Here is a 12,067-nt window from a genome sequence, read left to right as displayed (position 1 = left end):
GTGAAATGTGTCAGAAAAAGTTTGTTTTGACATAAAACTTAACGAGGGAAAATTCTAAACATGCGTAAGATTTATCAAATTTTAAGTTTTACTCTTTTTATGAAAAAAATAAATAAACAAATCAGCACCAGAGTTGAGTTTATAATGTCATATTTAAGCAAATTGTCAAATTCTTCAAAACTTTAGAAAAAAAACAAAACATTTTTAACGTGCTACTCTTTATTTGTAGATCTCAGTTTGTGTTTTCATCATTTTAAAGAAAATAAGTTATTTTAAATATAATTCAGTTTTAACTGTGTGAAATCTGAAGGACATTTTTAACAGAAAAATGTTTTTTAGTCCATACGGCTTCCTTCAAACATCTGACCGAACCCTTCCCCCGCCGCCCCGCCCCCCGCCCCCCCGCCGCCCGCCCCCCCCCCGCCGCCCCCGCCGCCGCCCCCCCGCCGCCCCCGCCCCCCGCCCCCGCCGCCGCCCCCCCCGCCCCGCCGCCCCCCCCCCGCCTCACCTCCATGCGCTCCACCCCTCGGCGGTCGTTCTGGACGGGGTTGTACGGTGTGTAGACTCGAGGTTTCTTCATGTGGTCTGGTTTCTCAGAGGTTCCGTGAAGAATCAACTTCCAGCTCAAGATCCGTCCTTTGTTCTCCATCCGCCCGGACTGAGGGAGAGAAACCAGGTCTGAACCAGGTCTAAACCAAACTAAACCAGGTCTGAACCAGGTCTAAACCAGGTCTGAACCAGAACTAAACCAGGTCTGTCTAAACCAGGTCTGAAACCAAACTGAACCAGGTCTGAACCAGGTCTGAGGTCTGAACCAGGTCTGAACCAGAACTAAACCAGGTCTGTCTAAACCAGACCAGGTCTAAAACCAGGTCTGAACCAGGTCTAAACCAGTCTGAACTAAACCAGGTCTGAACTAAACCAGGTCTGAACCAGGTCTAAACAGGTCTGAACCAGGTCTGAACTAGAACTAAACCAGGTCTCTCTGAACCAGGTCTGAACCAGGTCTGAACCAGGTCTGTCTAAACCAGGTCTAAACCAGGTCTGAACCAGAACTAACCAGGTCTGAACCAGGTCTGAACCAGAACTAAACCAGGTCAGGTCTGAACAGGTCTGAACAGGTCTGAACCAGAACCAGGTCTGAACCAGGTCTAAACCAGGTCTAAACCAGGTCTAAACCAGGTCTAAACCAGTCTGACCAGGTCTAAACCAGGTCTGAACCAGGTCTGAACCAGGTCTGAACCAGACTAAACCAGGTCTGTCTAAACCAAACTAAACCAGGTCTAGGTCTGAACCAGGTCTGAAACCAGGCTCTAAACCAGGTCTAAACCAGGTCTGAACCAGGTCTGAACCAGGTCTGAAAACCAGGTCTGAACCAGGTCTGAACCAGAACTAAACCAGGTCTAAACCAGGTCTNAAAAAGCAAAATTAAATATTAAATACAAATAAAATAAAATCAAATTAAATAAAAACATCTGAAATTTCACTTTTCCAAACTGTAAGGCTGTGACAGAAACTGTGCTTCAGATCCCAGAATGCACCTGTTTGTAGTTTTGTAGTTTTGTAGTCCACACGGCAGAGAAAGAAACTACAGGTTCAGCTTTTGGCAGTGTCTTATGATGTCATCAAACGGCGCGCAGACAAACCCGGGACTTTTACAAAAATATCAGATTTTTACGAACATTAAAACTGCACAAAACTCGAGTGGAAAAGAGCGGAGACCGGACCAGATTTAGACCTGGTCTAGACCTGGTTTAGACCTGGTTTAGACCTGGCTTAGACCTGGTTTAGACCTGTTTAGACCTTTTAGTCCTGGTTTAGACCTGGTTTAGACCTGGTTTAGACCTGGTTTAGACCTGGTTTAGACCTGGTTTAGACCTGGTTTAGAGACCTGGTTTAGTCCTGGTTTAGACCTGGTTTAGACCTGGTTTAGTGGTTTAGACCTGGTTTAGACCTGGTTTAGACCTGGTTTAGTCCTGGTTTAGACCTGGTTTAGACCTGGTTTAGACCTGGTTTAGACCTGGTTTAGACCTGGTTTAGACTGGTTTACCTGGTTTAGACCTGGTTTAGACCTGGTTTACCTGGTTTAGACCTGGTTTAGACCTGGTCTGATGTAAAATACTGTTTTTCTTCACCCTGAGTAACTTCTTGTTTTCTTTCTTTTTATTCGGAGCTTTTGTCAAATTATTTGAGTTTTTGTCAAATCAAAGTGAATTTTCGTGAATTTTGTGAGTTTTTTTTTTTTCTTCGTTTAGTCAAATTAAACTTTCACTTTGTGTGTTTTTTTTTTTTTTTTGGCTCCTGTTGCGTGTTTTTCTCTGAACATTTCTCCGTCTGTGAAACTTCTGTCAGATTCTCACGAAAAAACAAAATCGTCCGAGAATTTTACATTTACAATTCGGGTTTAAGACGTTTCACCCACATTTTACAATCACCGTCTGAGAATAAACACGTGTGAGAAGAATAAATCTGTAAGAAGAATAAAGTTGAAGCTCATGCTACAGCGGCCGGACGGGGAAAAGGGGATTATGAAGATGATTCTAAAAACATTTGGCAAATAAAGAGTAAAATCTGCAGCATTGAGTCGCCGACACTTTGACCTTTTGACCTTTTGACCTGCGCCTCGTTAAGATCCAGAAACAGATTTAGTTCCTCCGTCGTCGTGTGGTTCATGAACAGGGCCGGACTCAGACTCGGGTCCGACTCGGGTCCGACTTGAGTTCCTCAAACACGCGGGAAAAAGTCAAAGTCCTGCCTGGTCTTTTGGAGTCTGTCTGTCTGGAGTTTTGTTGATGTTTATAAAGGCCCAAAGCTTCACGTTTCACCACAGACCGTAAAAAGTACTGGATTAGACCTGGTTTAGACCTGGTTTAGACCTGGTTTAGACCTGGTTTAGACCTGGTTTAGATCTAGTTTAGACCTGGTTTAGACCTGGTTTAGACCTGGTTTAGACCTGGTTTAGACCTGGTTTAGACCTGGTTTAGACCTGGTTTAGTTTTAGACCTGGTTTAGACCTGGTTTAGATCTAGTTTAGACCTGGTTTAGACCTGGTTTAGACCTGGTTTAGACCTGGTTTTAGACCAGGTTTAGACCTGGTTTAAACCTGGTTTAGATCTAGTTTAGACCTGGTTTAGACCTGGTTTAGACCTGGTTTAGTCCCGGTTTAGACAGGGTCAGCCTTATCATCAGAAGGCCCTCTAGTCAGAAGACCCATTAGTCAGAAGACCCTCTAGTCAGAAGAGCCCCTAGTCAGAAGAGCCTCTAGTCAGAAGACCCTCTAGTCAGAAGACCCTCTAGTCAGAAGACCCATTAGTCAGAAGACCCTCTAGTCAGAAGACCCTAGTCAGAAGAGTCAGTCAGAAGGCCTCTAGTCAGAAGACCCTCTAGTCAGAAGAGCCTCTAGTCAGAAAATCCATGTTCAGGTCGTGTTACAAATTGTTACAAATGAAATTGTATTTCAAGTTTTAAATATTTTTTAAAGTAAATATTAAAAGTAATAAATATATTAAACCCTTAAAATGCAGCAAAAATGTTTGAGGAAATAATGATTTGGGTGGAAATGTCGTCTTAAGTGGAACAGGGTGAATAATTATCTGATTTTCAGGCAACAACTTGCAAAATGTTCAGTAATTCGAGCTCTACAACCTTCATTTCTATTTTATTTTAAATCTTTTTCTTTTAATATAACATTGGTGGGTTTGTAAACCAACACATTAAGTCATGTTGGTCTTAGCCGATGCTGTTATACATGATTATGTGTTTTCCCGTCAATATCTCCAAAAATGTTGATGTTGCAGCCATTTTTAATTGGTAAACATTAAAAAGTTTATTAATTCTTCCCTGATCCAGGGATTATTCCCTGTTGTTTTCATCAAATAAACATTCAACTGTTCAAGAGAAATGTTACTGACAAACCAAGAGAAGAGGGAAGGATTTTCTGACCAGTGGGACTTTCTGATGATGAGGGTGTAACCGGTTTAGTCCTGGTTTAGATCTAGTTTAGACCTGGTTTAGATCTTGTTAAGTCCTGGTTTAGACCTGGTTTAGATCTTGTTAAGTCCTGGTTTAGTCCTGGTTTAGAAAAGACCGGGCAGGACTTGTGTCCTGTAGAAAGAGTTTAGTAGAACATTTAAGACCAAAATGCTGAGGCCACAACAGCAGGTCCAGAGCTCAGGTCCAGATAAAGAGCAAAATTCTCAAGGAAGTTGATGGAGCCTGAAGATCGGCCGTGATCACTTCCTGTTTGGAACTCTGTGACGTTTCAGCCTGATGTTTTCACAGACGTGTTTGAGCTCTTGACTGAAGAGCCCGTGTGACCAACGCCGCTGTCGGGTCAGATCTGCTCAGCTCGAAATAATAAAACCAAAAAAAAAACAAAAAACCCCACGATGTCGTTTTTTTGATTTTAGGAAAATCTCTAAAATCTGAAAATCAAACGTCCCGGTGTGTTTGGAGGAACTGAAGTCGAGCCTGTGAGGCGTGAGGGGGAAAGTCCAGGTGCGGCCCTGTCCACACACCTGCACAGCTCTGTAAATGCTCCTGTCGCTCCTGTCGCTCCTGTCGCTCCTGTCGCTGGCTCATGGAAGTATAAGTTGTGGTTATAGGTCCATGTGCTGCTCCTGGTGCTCGTGTCGCTGGTGTGGGGCAGATTGTGCGGGCGGATCAGGTTGTATCAGGTCGTATCAGGTCAGTCGTATCGGGTCGTATCGGGTCGTACCGGGTCGTACCGGGTCATATCCGGTCGTCTCCGAGCAGCTGGAGCAGCGCCTGCAGGAGGCGGTCGTCGCGGTGCCGGTATCCGTCCTGGTAGAAGCGGTCGACGTAGCGGGCGTACAGCGGGTCCTGCGGCGGCGTCTGGATCCGGGTGATCAGGTCCAGGGCCCGGTACAGCGCCTGGGGGGGGAGTCTGGACGGAGACGCCCCGGGGGACGGCCTCGTCCGGGGGGAGGAACGAGGACCCGACCCCCCCGAGAGCGGAGGGACTGGAGTCTGTCGGCCGAAGGCGACCTGCAGGAGGCGCTGCAGAGCCACAGAGGCGGGGTCAGAGGAGGAGGCGGGGTCAGAGGAGGAGGGGGCAGAGTCAGAGGGGGCGGGGGTCAGAAGAAGAGGCGGGGTCAGAGGAGCGTTCTCTCTCTGTGTTGGGCGGAGTCTCTGTTTGGGGGAGGGGCTGCTCCTCGGTGGGTTCCTGTGGAGAGGTCAGAGGTCAGAGGTCAGACACTGGCTATAATGCATTTATACAAACATCAAGAATCTCAGACTTCGGGTCATTGTGCAGGTCACACTGGGAAGGATCCTCAGAAAAAGTGATGATCAAACCTCCATGTTTGTTTCCCAGTGGGACGTGTCTGTTGACAAAGTCGATCTTTTCAAGTCTTTTGAACCATTTCACTTTTGTTTCTGGTTCTGATATTGTCATATTTTAGTTTTGGGATTCGAACATCGTATTTGTGTGGTTGTTGGATCCTAACAGCGGAAAACGACTCGAGAAATGTGTTTGTGAACTTCATAAATGCAAAAGTGAATCAGATGTGTGTGACTCAAACCTCTGTTCAAACTGTTTCTCTTCCCAACAGAATTGAAAAATAGTGAAAGGTGAAGGTGATGGGCAGGATTGATCCACAGGAAGAACCAAAAAGGAAACATTTGTCTGACTAAATCATCCTGAGTTTACAGAGAACATTTTGTATGTGGAGCGACGACAAAACAAAATCCGGTTTGTTAATGTAGAGGAGCAGAAGACAAACAGACTGAGCTGCACTTTCTTGTTCTTGTGGTTTTACACAAACATCACGTCTTGGTCTTTGCAGTGGAAGGTTTTTCTTGGTGAACAGTTGGAGACTTTCACTTTGACTTTTTAAATTCATAACCGAGGTTGAGCGCGAGATCGGGGTTTTGTTTTGTCGTTGCTCCACATACAAAATGTTCTCTGTAAACTCGGGATGATTTAGTCAGACAAATGTTTCCTTTTTGGTTCTTCCTGTGGATCAATCCTGCCCATCACCTTCACCTTTCACTATTTTTCAATTCCGTTGGGAAGAGAAACAGTTTGAACGGAGGTTTGAGTCACACACATCTGATTCACTTTTGCGTTTCTCGAGTCATTTTCTGCTGTTTGGATCCAACAACCACACGATTTAACGATGTCCGAATCCCAAAACTAAAATATGACAATATCAGAACCAGAAACAAAAGTGAAATGGTTCAAAAGACTTGAAAAGATCGACTTTGTCAACAGACACGTCCCACTGGAAAACAAACATGGAGGTTTGATGATCACTTTTTCAGAAAATCCTTCCCAGTGTGAATTGTGCAATGACCAGAAGTCTGAGATTCTTGATGCGTGCGTTCTCGTCAGGGTGCAGTACCACGCCTGGACCCCAGGGGGCGCTTCTGTTTGTGACGTGAGTTTTTGTGTCAGTTTCAAAAGAACAGGTGATGTTTAGTGTTTCAGCTGAACTTCTGTCAAATGGAAACTCTGATATTTACAGTGAAATGTGTCAGAAAAAGTTTGTTTTGACATAAAACTTAACGAGGGAAAATTCTAACATGCGTAAGATTTATCAAATTTTAAGTTTTACTCTTTTTATGAAAAAAATAAATAAACAAATCAGCACCAGAGTTGAGTTTATAATGTCATATTTAAGCAAATTGTCAAATTCTTCAAAACTTTAGAAAAAAAACAAAACATTTTTAACGTGCTACTCTTTATTTGTAGATCTCAGTTTGTGTTTTCATCATTTTAAAGAAAATAAGTTATTTTAAATATAATTCAGTTTTAACTGTGTGAAATCTGAAGGACATTTTTAACAGAAAAATGTTTTTAGTCCATACGGCTCCTTCAAACATCTGACCGAACCCTTCCCCGCCGCCCCGCCGCCGCCCCCGCCGCCCGCCGCCCCCCCGCCCCCCCGCCGCCCCCGCCGCCCCCGCCCCCGCCGCCGCCCCGCCGCCCCGCCGCCCCCGCCTCACCTCCATGCGCTCCACCCCTCGGCGGTCGTTCTGGACGGGGTTGTACGGTGTGTAGACTCGAGGTTTCTTCATGTGGTCTGGTTTCTCTGAGGTTCCGTGAAGAATCAACTTCCAGCTCAAGATCCGTCCTTTGTTCTCCCATCCGCCCGGACTGAGGGAGAGAAACCAGGTCTGAACCAGAACTAAACCAGAACTAAACCAGGTCTGAACCAGGTCTGAACCAGGTCTGAACCAGGTCTAAACCAGGTCTGAACCAGGTCTAAACCAGGTCTAAACCAGGTCTGAACCAGGTCTAAACCAGAACTAAACCAGGTCTAAACAGGTCTAAACCAGGTAACCAGGTCTGAACCAGGACTAAACCAGGTCTGAACCAGGTCTAAACCAGGTCTGAACCAGGTCTGAAAAGAACTAACCAGGTCTGAACCAGGTCTGAACCAGGTCTGAAACCAGGTCTGAACTAACCAGAACAGGTCTGAACCAGAAACTAAACCAGGTCTGAACCAGGTCTGAACCAGGTCTGAACCAGGTCTAAACCAGGTCTGAACCAGAACTAAACCAGGTCTGAACCAGGTCTGAACCAGGTCTAAACCAGGTCTGAACCAGGTCTAAACCAGAACTAAACCAGGTCTAAACAGGTCTAAACCAGGTCTAAACCAGGTCTGAACCAAGTCTGAACCAGGTCTGAACCAGAACTAAACCAGGTCTGAACCAGAACTAACCAGGTCTGAACAGGTCTAAACCAGAACCCAGTCTGAACCAGGTCTGAAAGGTCTGAACCAGGTTGAACCAGGTCTAAACCAGAACTAAACCAGGTCTGAACCAGGTCTAAAACCAGGTCTGAACCAGGTCTGAACCAGGTCTGAACCAGGTCTAAACCAGGTCTGAACCAGAACTAAACCAGAACCAGGTCTGAACAGGTCTGAACCAGGTCTGAACCAGGTCTAAACCAGAACTAAAGTCTGAACCAGGTCTAAACCAGGTCTGAACCAGGTCTGAACCAGGTTGAACCAGGTCTAAACCAGGTCTGAACCAGAACTAAACCAGGTCTAACCAGGTCTAAACCAGGTCTGAACCAGGTCTGAACCAGGTCTGAACCAGGTCTGAACCAGGTCAACCAGGTAAACTAAACCAGGTCTGAACCAGGTCTGAACCAGGTCTGAACCAGAACTAAAACCAGGTCTGAACCAGAACTAAACCAGGTCTAAACAGGTCTGAACCAGAACTAAACCAGGTCTGAAACCAGGTCTAAACCAGGTCTAAACCAGGTCTCTGAACCAGGTCTGAACTGAACAGGTCTGAAAGGTGAACCAGGTCTGAACCAGAACTAAACCAGGTCTAAACCAGGTCTGACCAGAACTAAACCAGGTCTGAACCAGGTTGAACCAGGTCTGAACCAGTGAACTAAAACTAAACCAGGTCTGAACCAGAACTAAACAACCAGGGTCTGAACCAGGTCTAAACCAGAAACCAGTAAACCAGGTCTGAACCAGGTCAGAACTAAACCAGGTCTGAACCAGAACTAAACCAGGTCTAAACCAGGTCTAAACCAGGTCTAAACCAGGTCTAAACCAGGTCTGAACTAAACCAGGTCTGAACCAGGTCTGAACCAGGTCTAAACCAGGTTTAAACCAGGTCTGAACCAGAACTAAACAGGTCTGAACCAGAACTAAACCAGGTCTAAACCAGGTCTAAAACCAGGTCTGAACCAGTCTGAACCAGAACTAAACCAGGTCTGAACCAGAACCAGGTCTGAAACCAGAAACCAGGTCTAAACCAGGTCTGAACCAGGTCTAAACCAGGTCTGAACCAGGTCTCAACCAGGACTAAACTGGATCTTAACTGGATCTGAACCAGGACTCACGGTGTCTGTGATCTTGAGGGTCCAGGTCCCGGTGGGATCTTCTCCCCAGGTGTGCACAGACATGAAGTACCAGTTTCTGAAGCCGCTGGCAGAAGTGTCCCTCTCCCGCTCGGCCAGAAGCACCGTGGGGGTCCCTGAAACACACAGGTCAGAGGTCAGGGGTGGGCGGGGTCAGGTGGGACCTGCCGGCGAGGTGAGAGTGATGTGCAGGTCTTATGAGTTAGGTGTTTGTGGGCGTGGTTTTGTGTCAGTGGGTGGGGTCTTGTGGTCTTGTGGGTGGGGTCAGTGGGGTCAGGTCAGGTCAGGTGTGGTGTGTGTGTGGTCAGGTGGCTTTGTGGGTGGGGTCAGGTGTCAGTGGGTGGGGTCAGGTCTTTGTGTGTGTGGTCAGGTGCTTGTGGGTGGGGTCAGGTGTCAGTGGGTGGGTCAGGTCTTTGTGTGTGTGGTCAGGTGCTTGTGGGTGGGGTCAGGTCAGGTGGTCAGGTGGGCAGTGGGCGGGTCAGGTGTCAGTGGGCGGGGTCAGGTGTCAGTGGGCGGGGTCAGGTGTCAGTGGGCGGGGTCAGGTGTCAGTGGGCGGGGTCAGGTGGTACCTGCCGGCGAGGTGAGCGTGATGTGCAGGTCTCCTCTCCTCGTGTACTCGATGCTCGCCTCCACCTGGACGTGCTCCAGCGACGACACGGCGTTTTCCTGCCCCCTGCACGCACCTGTCGGGATCTCTATGGTGATTTCACCTGCCGCCTTCAACTCCCTGTCGACGGAGAGAAAAGAGAGAGGGATGAGAAAAGAGAGAAAAGAGGGATGAGAAGGAGGAGAGAGAGGAGGAGGAGGAGGAGGTGGAGGAGGAGGAGGAGGAGGAGGAGGAGGTGGAGGAGGTGGAGGAGGTGGAGGAGGAGGAGGAGGTGGAGGAGGAGGTGGAGGAGGAGGTGGAGGAGGTGGAGTCTGGATGAACAGATCAGATGAAAGAGGAAATGACTGAACTTTATGATCATGATCCTGAACCAGACACGAGTAAATACAGAGTACTTGAGTATATACAGAGTACTTGAGTACATAGAGAGTACTCGAGTACATAGAGAGTACATAGTATATACAGTATATAGAGTACGTGTAGTATGTATTTGTGTATCTGTACCTGGGCTGGATGTAGTACATGTACATGTAGTACATGTAGTATGTACATGGTAACATGTACTACATGTAGTACATGTAGTACATGTACTTAGTACATGTACTACATGTACACATGTAGTTGTAGTACATGTAGTACGTAGTAGTCACCTGTCGCCAGGTGTCAGGGTGCGACAGGTCGACCAGAGCTTTGGCGTTGAGGAGACCGAAGCCGAACCTGCTGTTCACCATAAGCCCCGCCCCGTTTCTCTTCCAGCCCGGGTTCCCCGCCAGAGGATCAAACTCCGACGTCCACACCACCAGGTGCTGCAGGTCCCTCCAGGTCAACTCTGGACTAAACACAAGTACTGTTACTACAAATACTACTACAAATACTACAAATACTACTGCAGGTCCCTCCAGGTCAGTACTTTTCAGTACTTGTTGGTAGTACTCGTTGTAGTATTTGCAGTACTCTTCAGTACTTGTACTCACTTCTGTTCCAGCGCGAGGGCGAAGATCCCGGCGGCGAGAGGAGCCGAGGCCGACGTCCCCGTGTGCGTCTCTGTGCACTCGTCATGAAGATCTGCACTGGTCTAAAGAACACACAAAAAACACACAATATAACACAAAAAACACACAATATAACACAACACACAAAAACACACAATATAACACACAAAAACACACACACAAACACACACAATATAACACACAAAACACACAAAACACAACACACACAATATAACACACAAAACACACACACAAAACACACAATATAACACACAAAACACACAATGACACATATACAGGGCACACAGGGGTCTGGGTCAGGGGGCGGGTCTGGGTCAGGGGCGGGGTGGGGTCTGGGTCAGGGGGCGGGGTCTGGGTCAGGGGGGGGTCAGGGGGCGGGGTCTGGTCAGGGGGCGGGGTCTGGGTCTGGGTCAGGGGGCGGGGTCTGGGTCAGGGGGCGGGTCTGGGTCAGGGGGGGTCTGGGTCAGGGGGCGGGGTCTGGGTGGGGGGGCGGGGTCTGGGTCAGGGGGCGGGGTGTGTGGTCGCGGGGGGGCATCAGGCGCACTCACGATCCTCTGGTCGGTGTAGTCGCCGCTGCTGTAGGCCGTGGCGAGCGTGGACGAGCACTTCTCGGCGTACCACGGCGAGCGCCCGTGCTGAGACGCGCTGGAGATGGACACGGTGTAGATACTGTCTGTGTAACCGTCACAGTCGCAGTTATCGCCCTGACGACCGCCGTTCCCCGACGCCCACACGAAGATCGAACCCTTACCCCCGCGACCCTGAAGAGGAGAGGAAGAGGAAGAGGAAGAGGAGGAGAAGAGGAGGAAGAAGAGGAGGAGGAGGAGAGAAGGAGAGTGAGTGAAGGTGCAGAGTGAATCCCAGTCCAGTCTGACAAACAAAATCTGATCTGATCTTGTTCTGTGGAAAAACTGCTCAACGTGAAACACAGAAAATAAAAAATAGCTACACAGGAAGTCATCATTCTGACATTTAAACTCGTAATTCTGACTTTTAAACTCATCATTCCGACTTTTAAACTTGTAATTCTGACTTCCTGTGAGGCTTCCATAAAAATGTGACCTGAAATAAACTGAAAATGTGTTTGTGAAAAGTGCAGCTGCAGTGTTTGTTGAGTTCAGTGTGAGAGACGAGTCCCGTCTGTTTCTAAACTCAGAGTCCTCGGTGTTTGAGTTCTTGTTGGTTGTATATGATTGTATAGAGTTACATATATAAAGTATATATATTTAGGTTATGCATATATATATGTACCTTCTGTATTCCGTGCTCGAAGGCCTTGGTGGCCAGTCTGCCGGGCCCCTCCACCGTCTTGCCGTCGTCGTTGGGGCCCCAGCTGGCGCTGTAGATGTCCACGTGGTCGGGGTTAAACCCGATGGAACTCGCCTCGATGGCGTCCGTCACGATCCCGTCCAACATACGGATCCCTGTATATAACACCAAACATATATATACTGTTAATATACAACATACAGACCAATATATAACACCACATATATACAGTTAATATACAGTAAACACATATATAAACTCATATATAAGAGCATATCTACAGTATAATGTATAACAGAAGAGTATATATATATATATATATATATATAT

At 47.2% G+C, this 12,067-nt stretch overlaps 2 protein-coding genes across 2 annotated transcripts in view; one reads left to right on the top strand and one right to left on the bottom strand.

Moving 5' to 3' along the window:
* pcsk1 (proprotein convertase subtilisin/kexin type 1) overlaps positions 1-12,067 on the bottom strand; it is a 32,602-nt gene that overhangs the window by 3,259 nt on the left and 17,276 nt on the right. Inside the window, 7 exon segments of the mRNA XM_055160890.1 lie at positions 509-658; positions 8,831-8,964; positions 9,418-9,605; positions 10,107-10,289; positions 10,430-10,530; positions 11,017-11,229; positions 11,720-11,892. Coding sequence (XP_055016865.1) covers positions 509-658; positions 8,831-8,964; positions 9,418-9,605; positions 10,107-10,289; positions 10,430-10,530; positions 11,017-11,229; positions 11,720-11,892 — 1,142 coding nt within the window.
* rplp0 (ribosomal protein, large, P0) overlaps positions 11,825-12,067 on the top strand; it is a 230,359-nt gene continuing 230,116 nt past the window's right edge. Inside the window, exon 1 of the mRNA XM_055160882.1 lies at positions 11,825-11,829. The gene's annotated coding sequence lies outside the window, so the exon portion shown is untranslated. The remainder of the gene's footprint in view (positions 11,830-12,067) is intronic.

Source organism: Boleophthalmus pectinirostris, unplaced genomic scaffold (genome assembly GCF_026225935.1).
Source record: "Boleophthalmus pectinirostris isolate CB_2022bp ecotype Guang Dong unplaced genomic scaffold, ASM2622593v1 HiC_scaffold_3, whole genome shotgun sequence".
NCBI lineage: Eukaryota > Metazoa > Chordata > Actinopteri > Gobiiformes > Gobiidae > Boleophthalmus > Boleophthalmus pectinirostris.
This window is presented reverse-complemented; position numbering and strand designations above follow the sequence as displayed.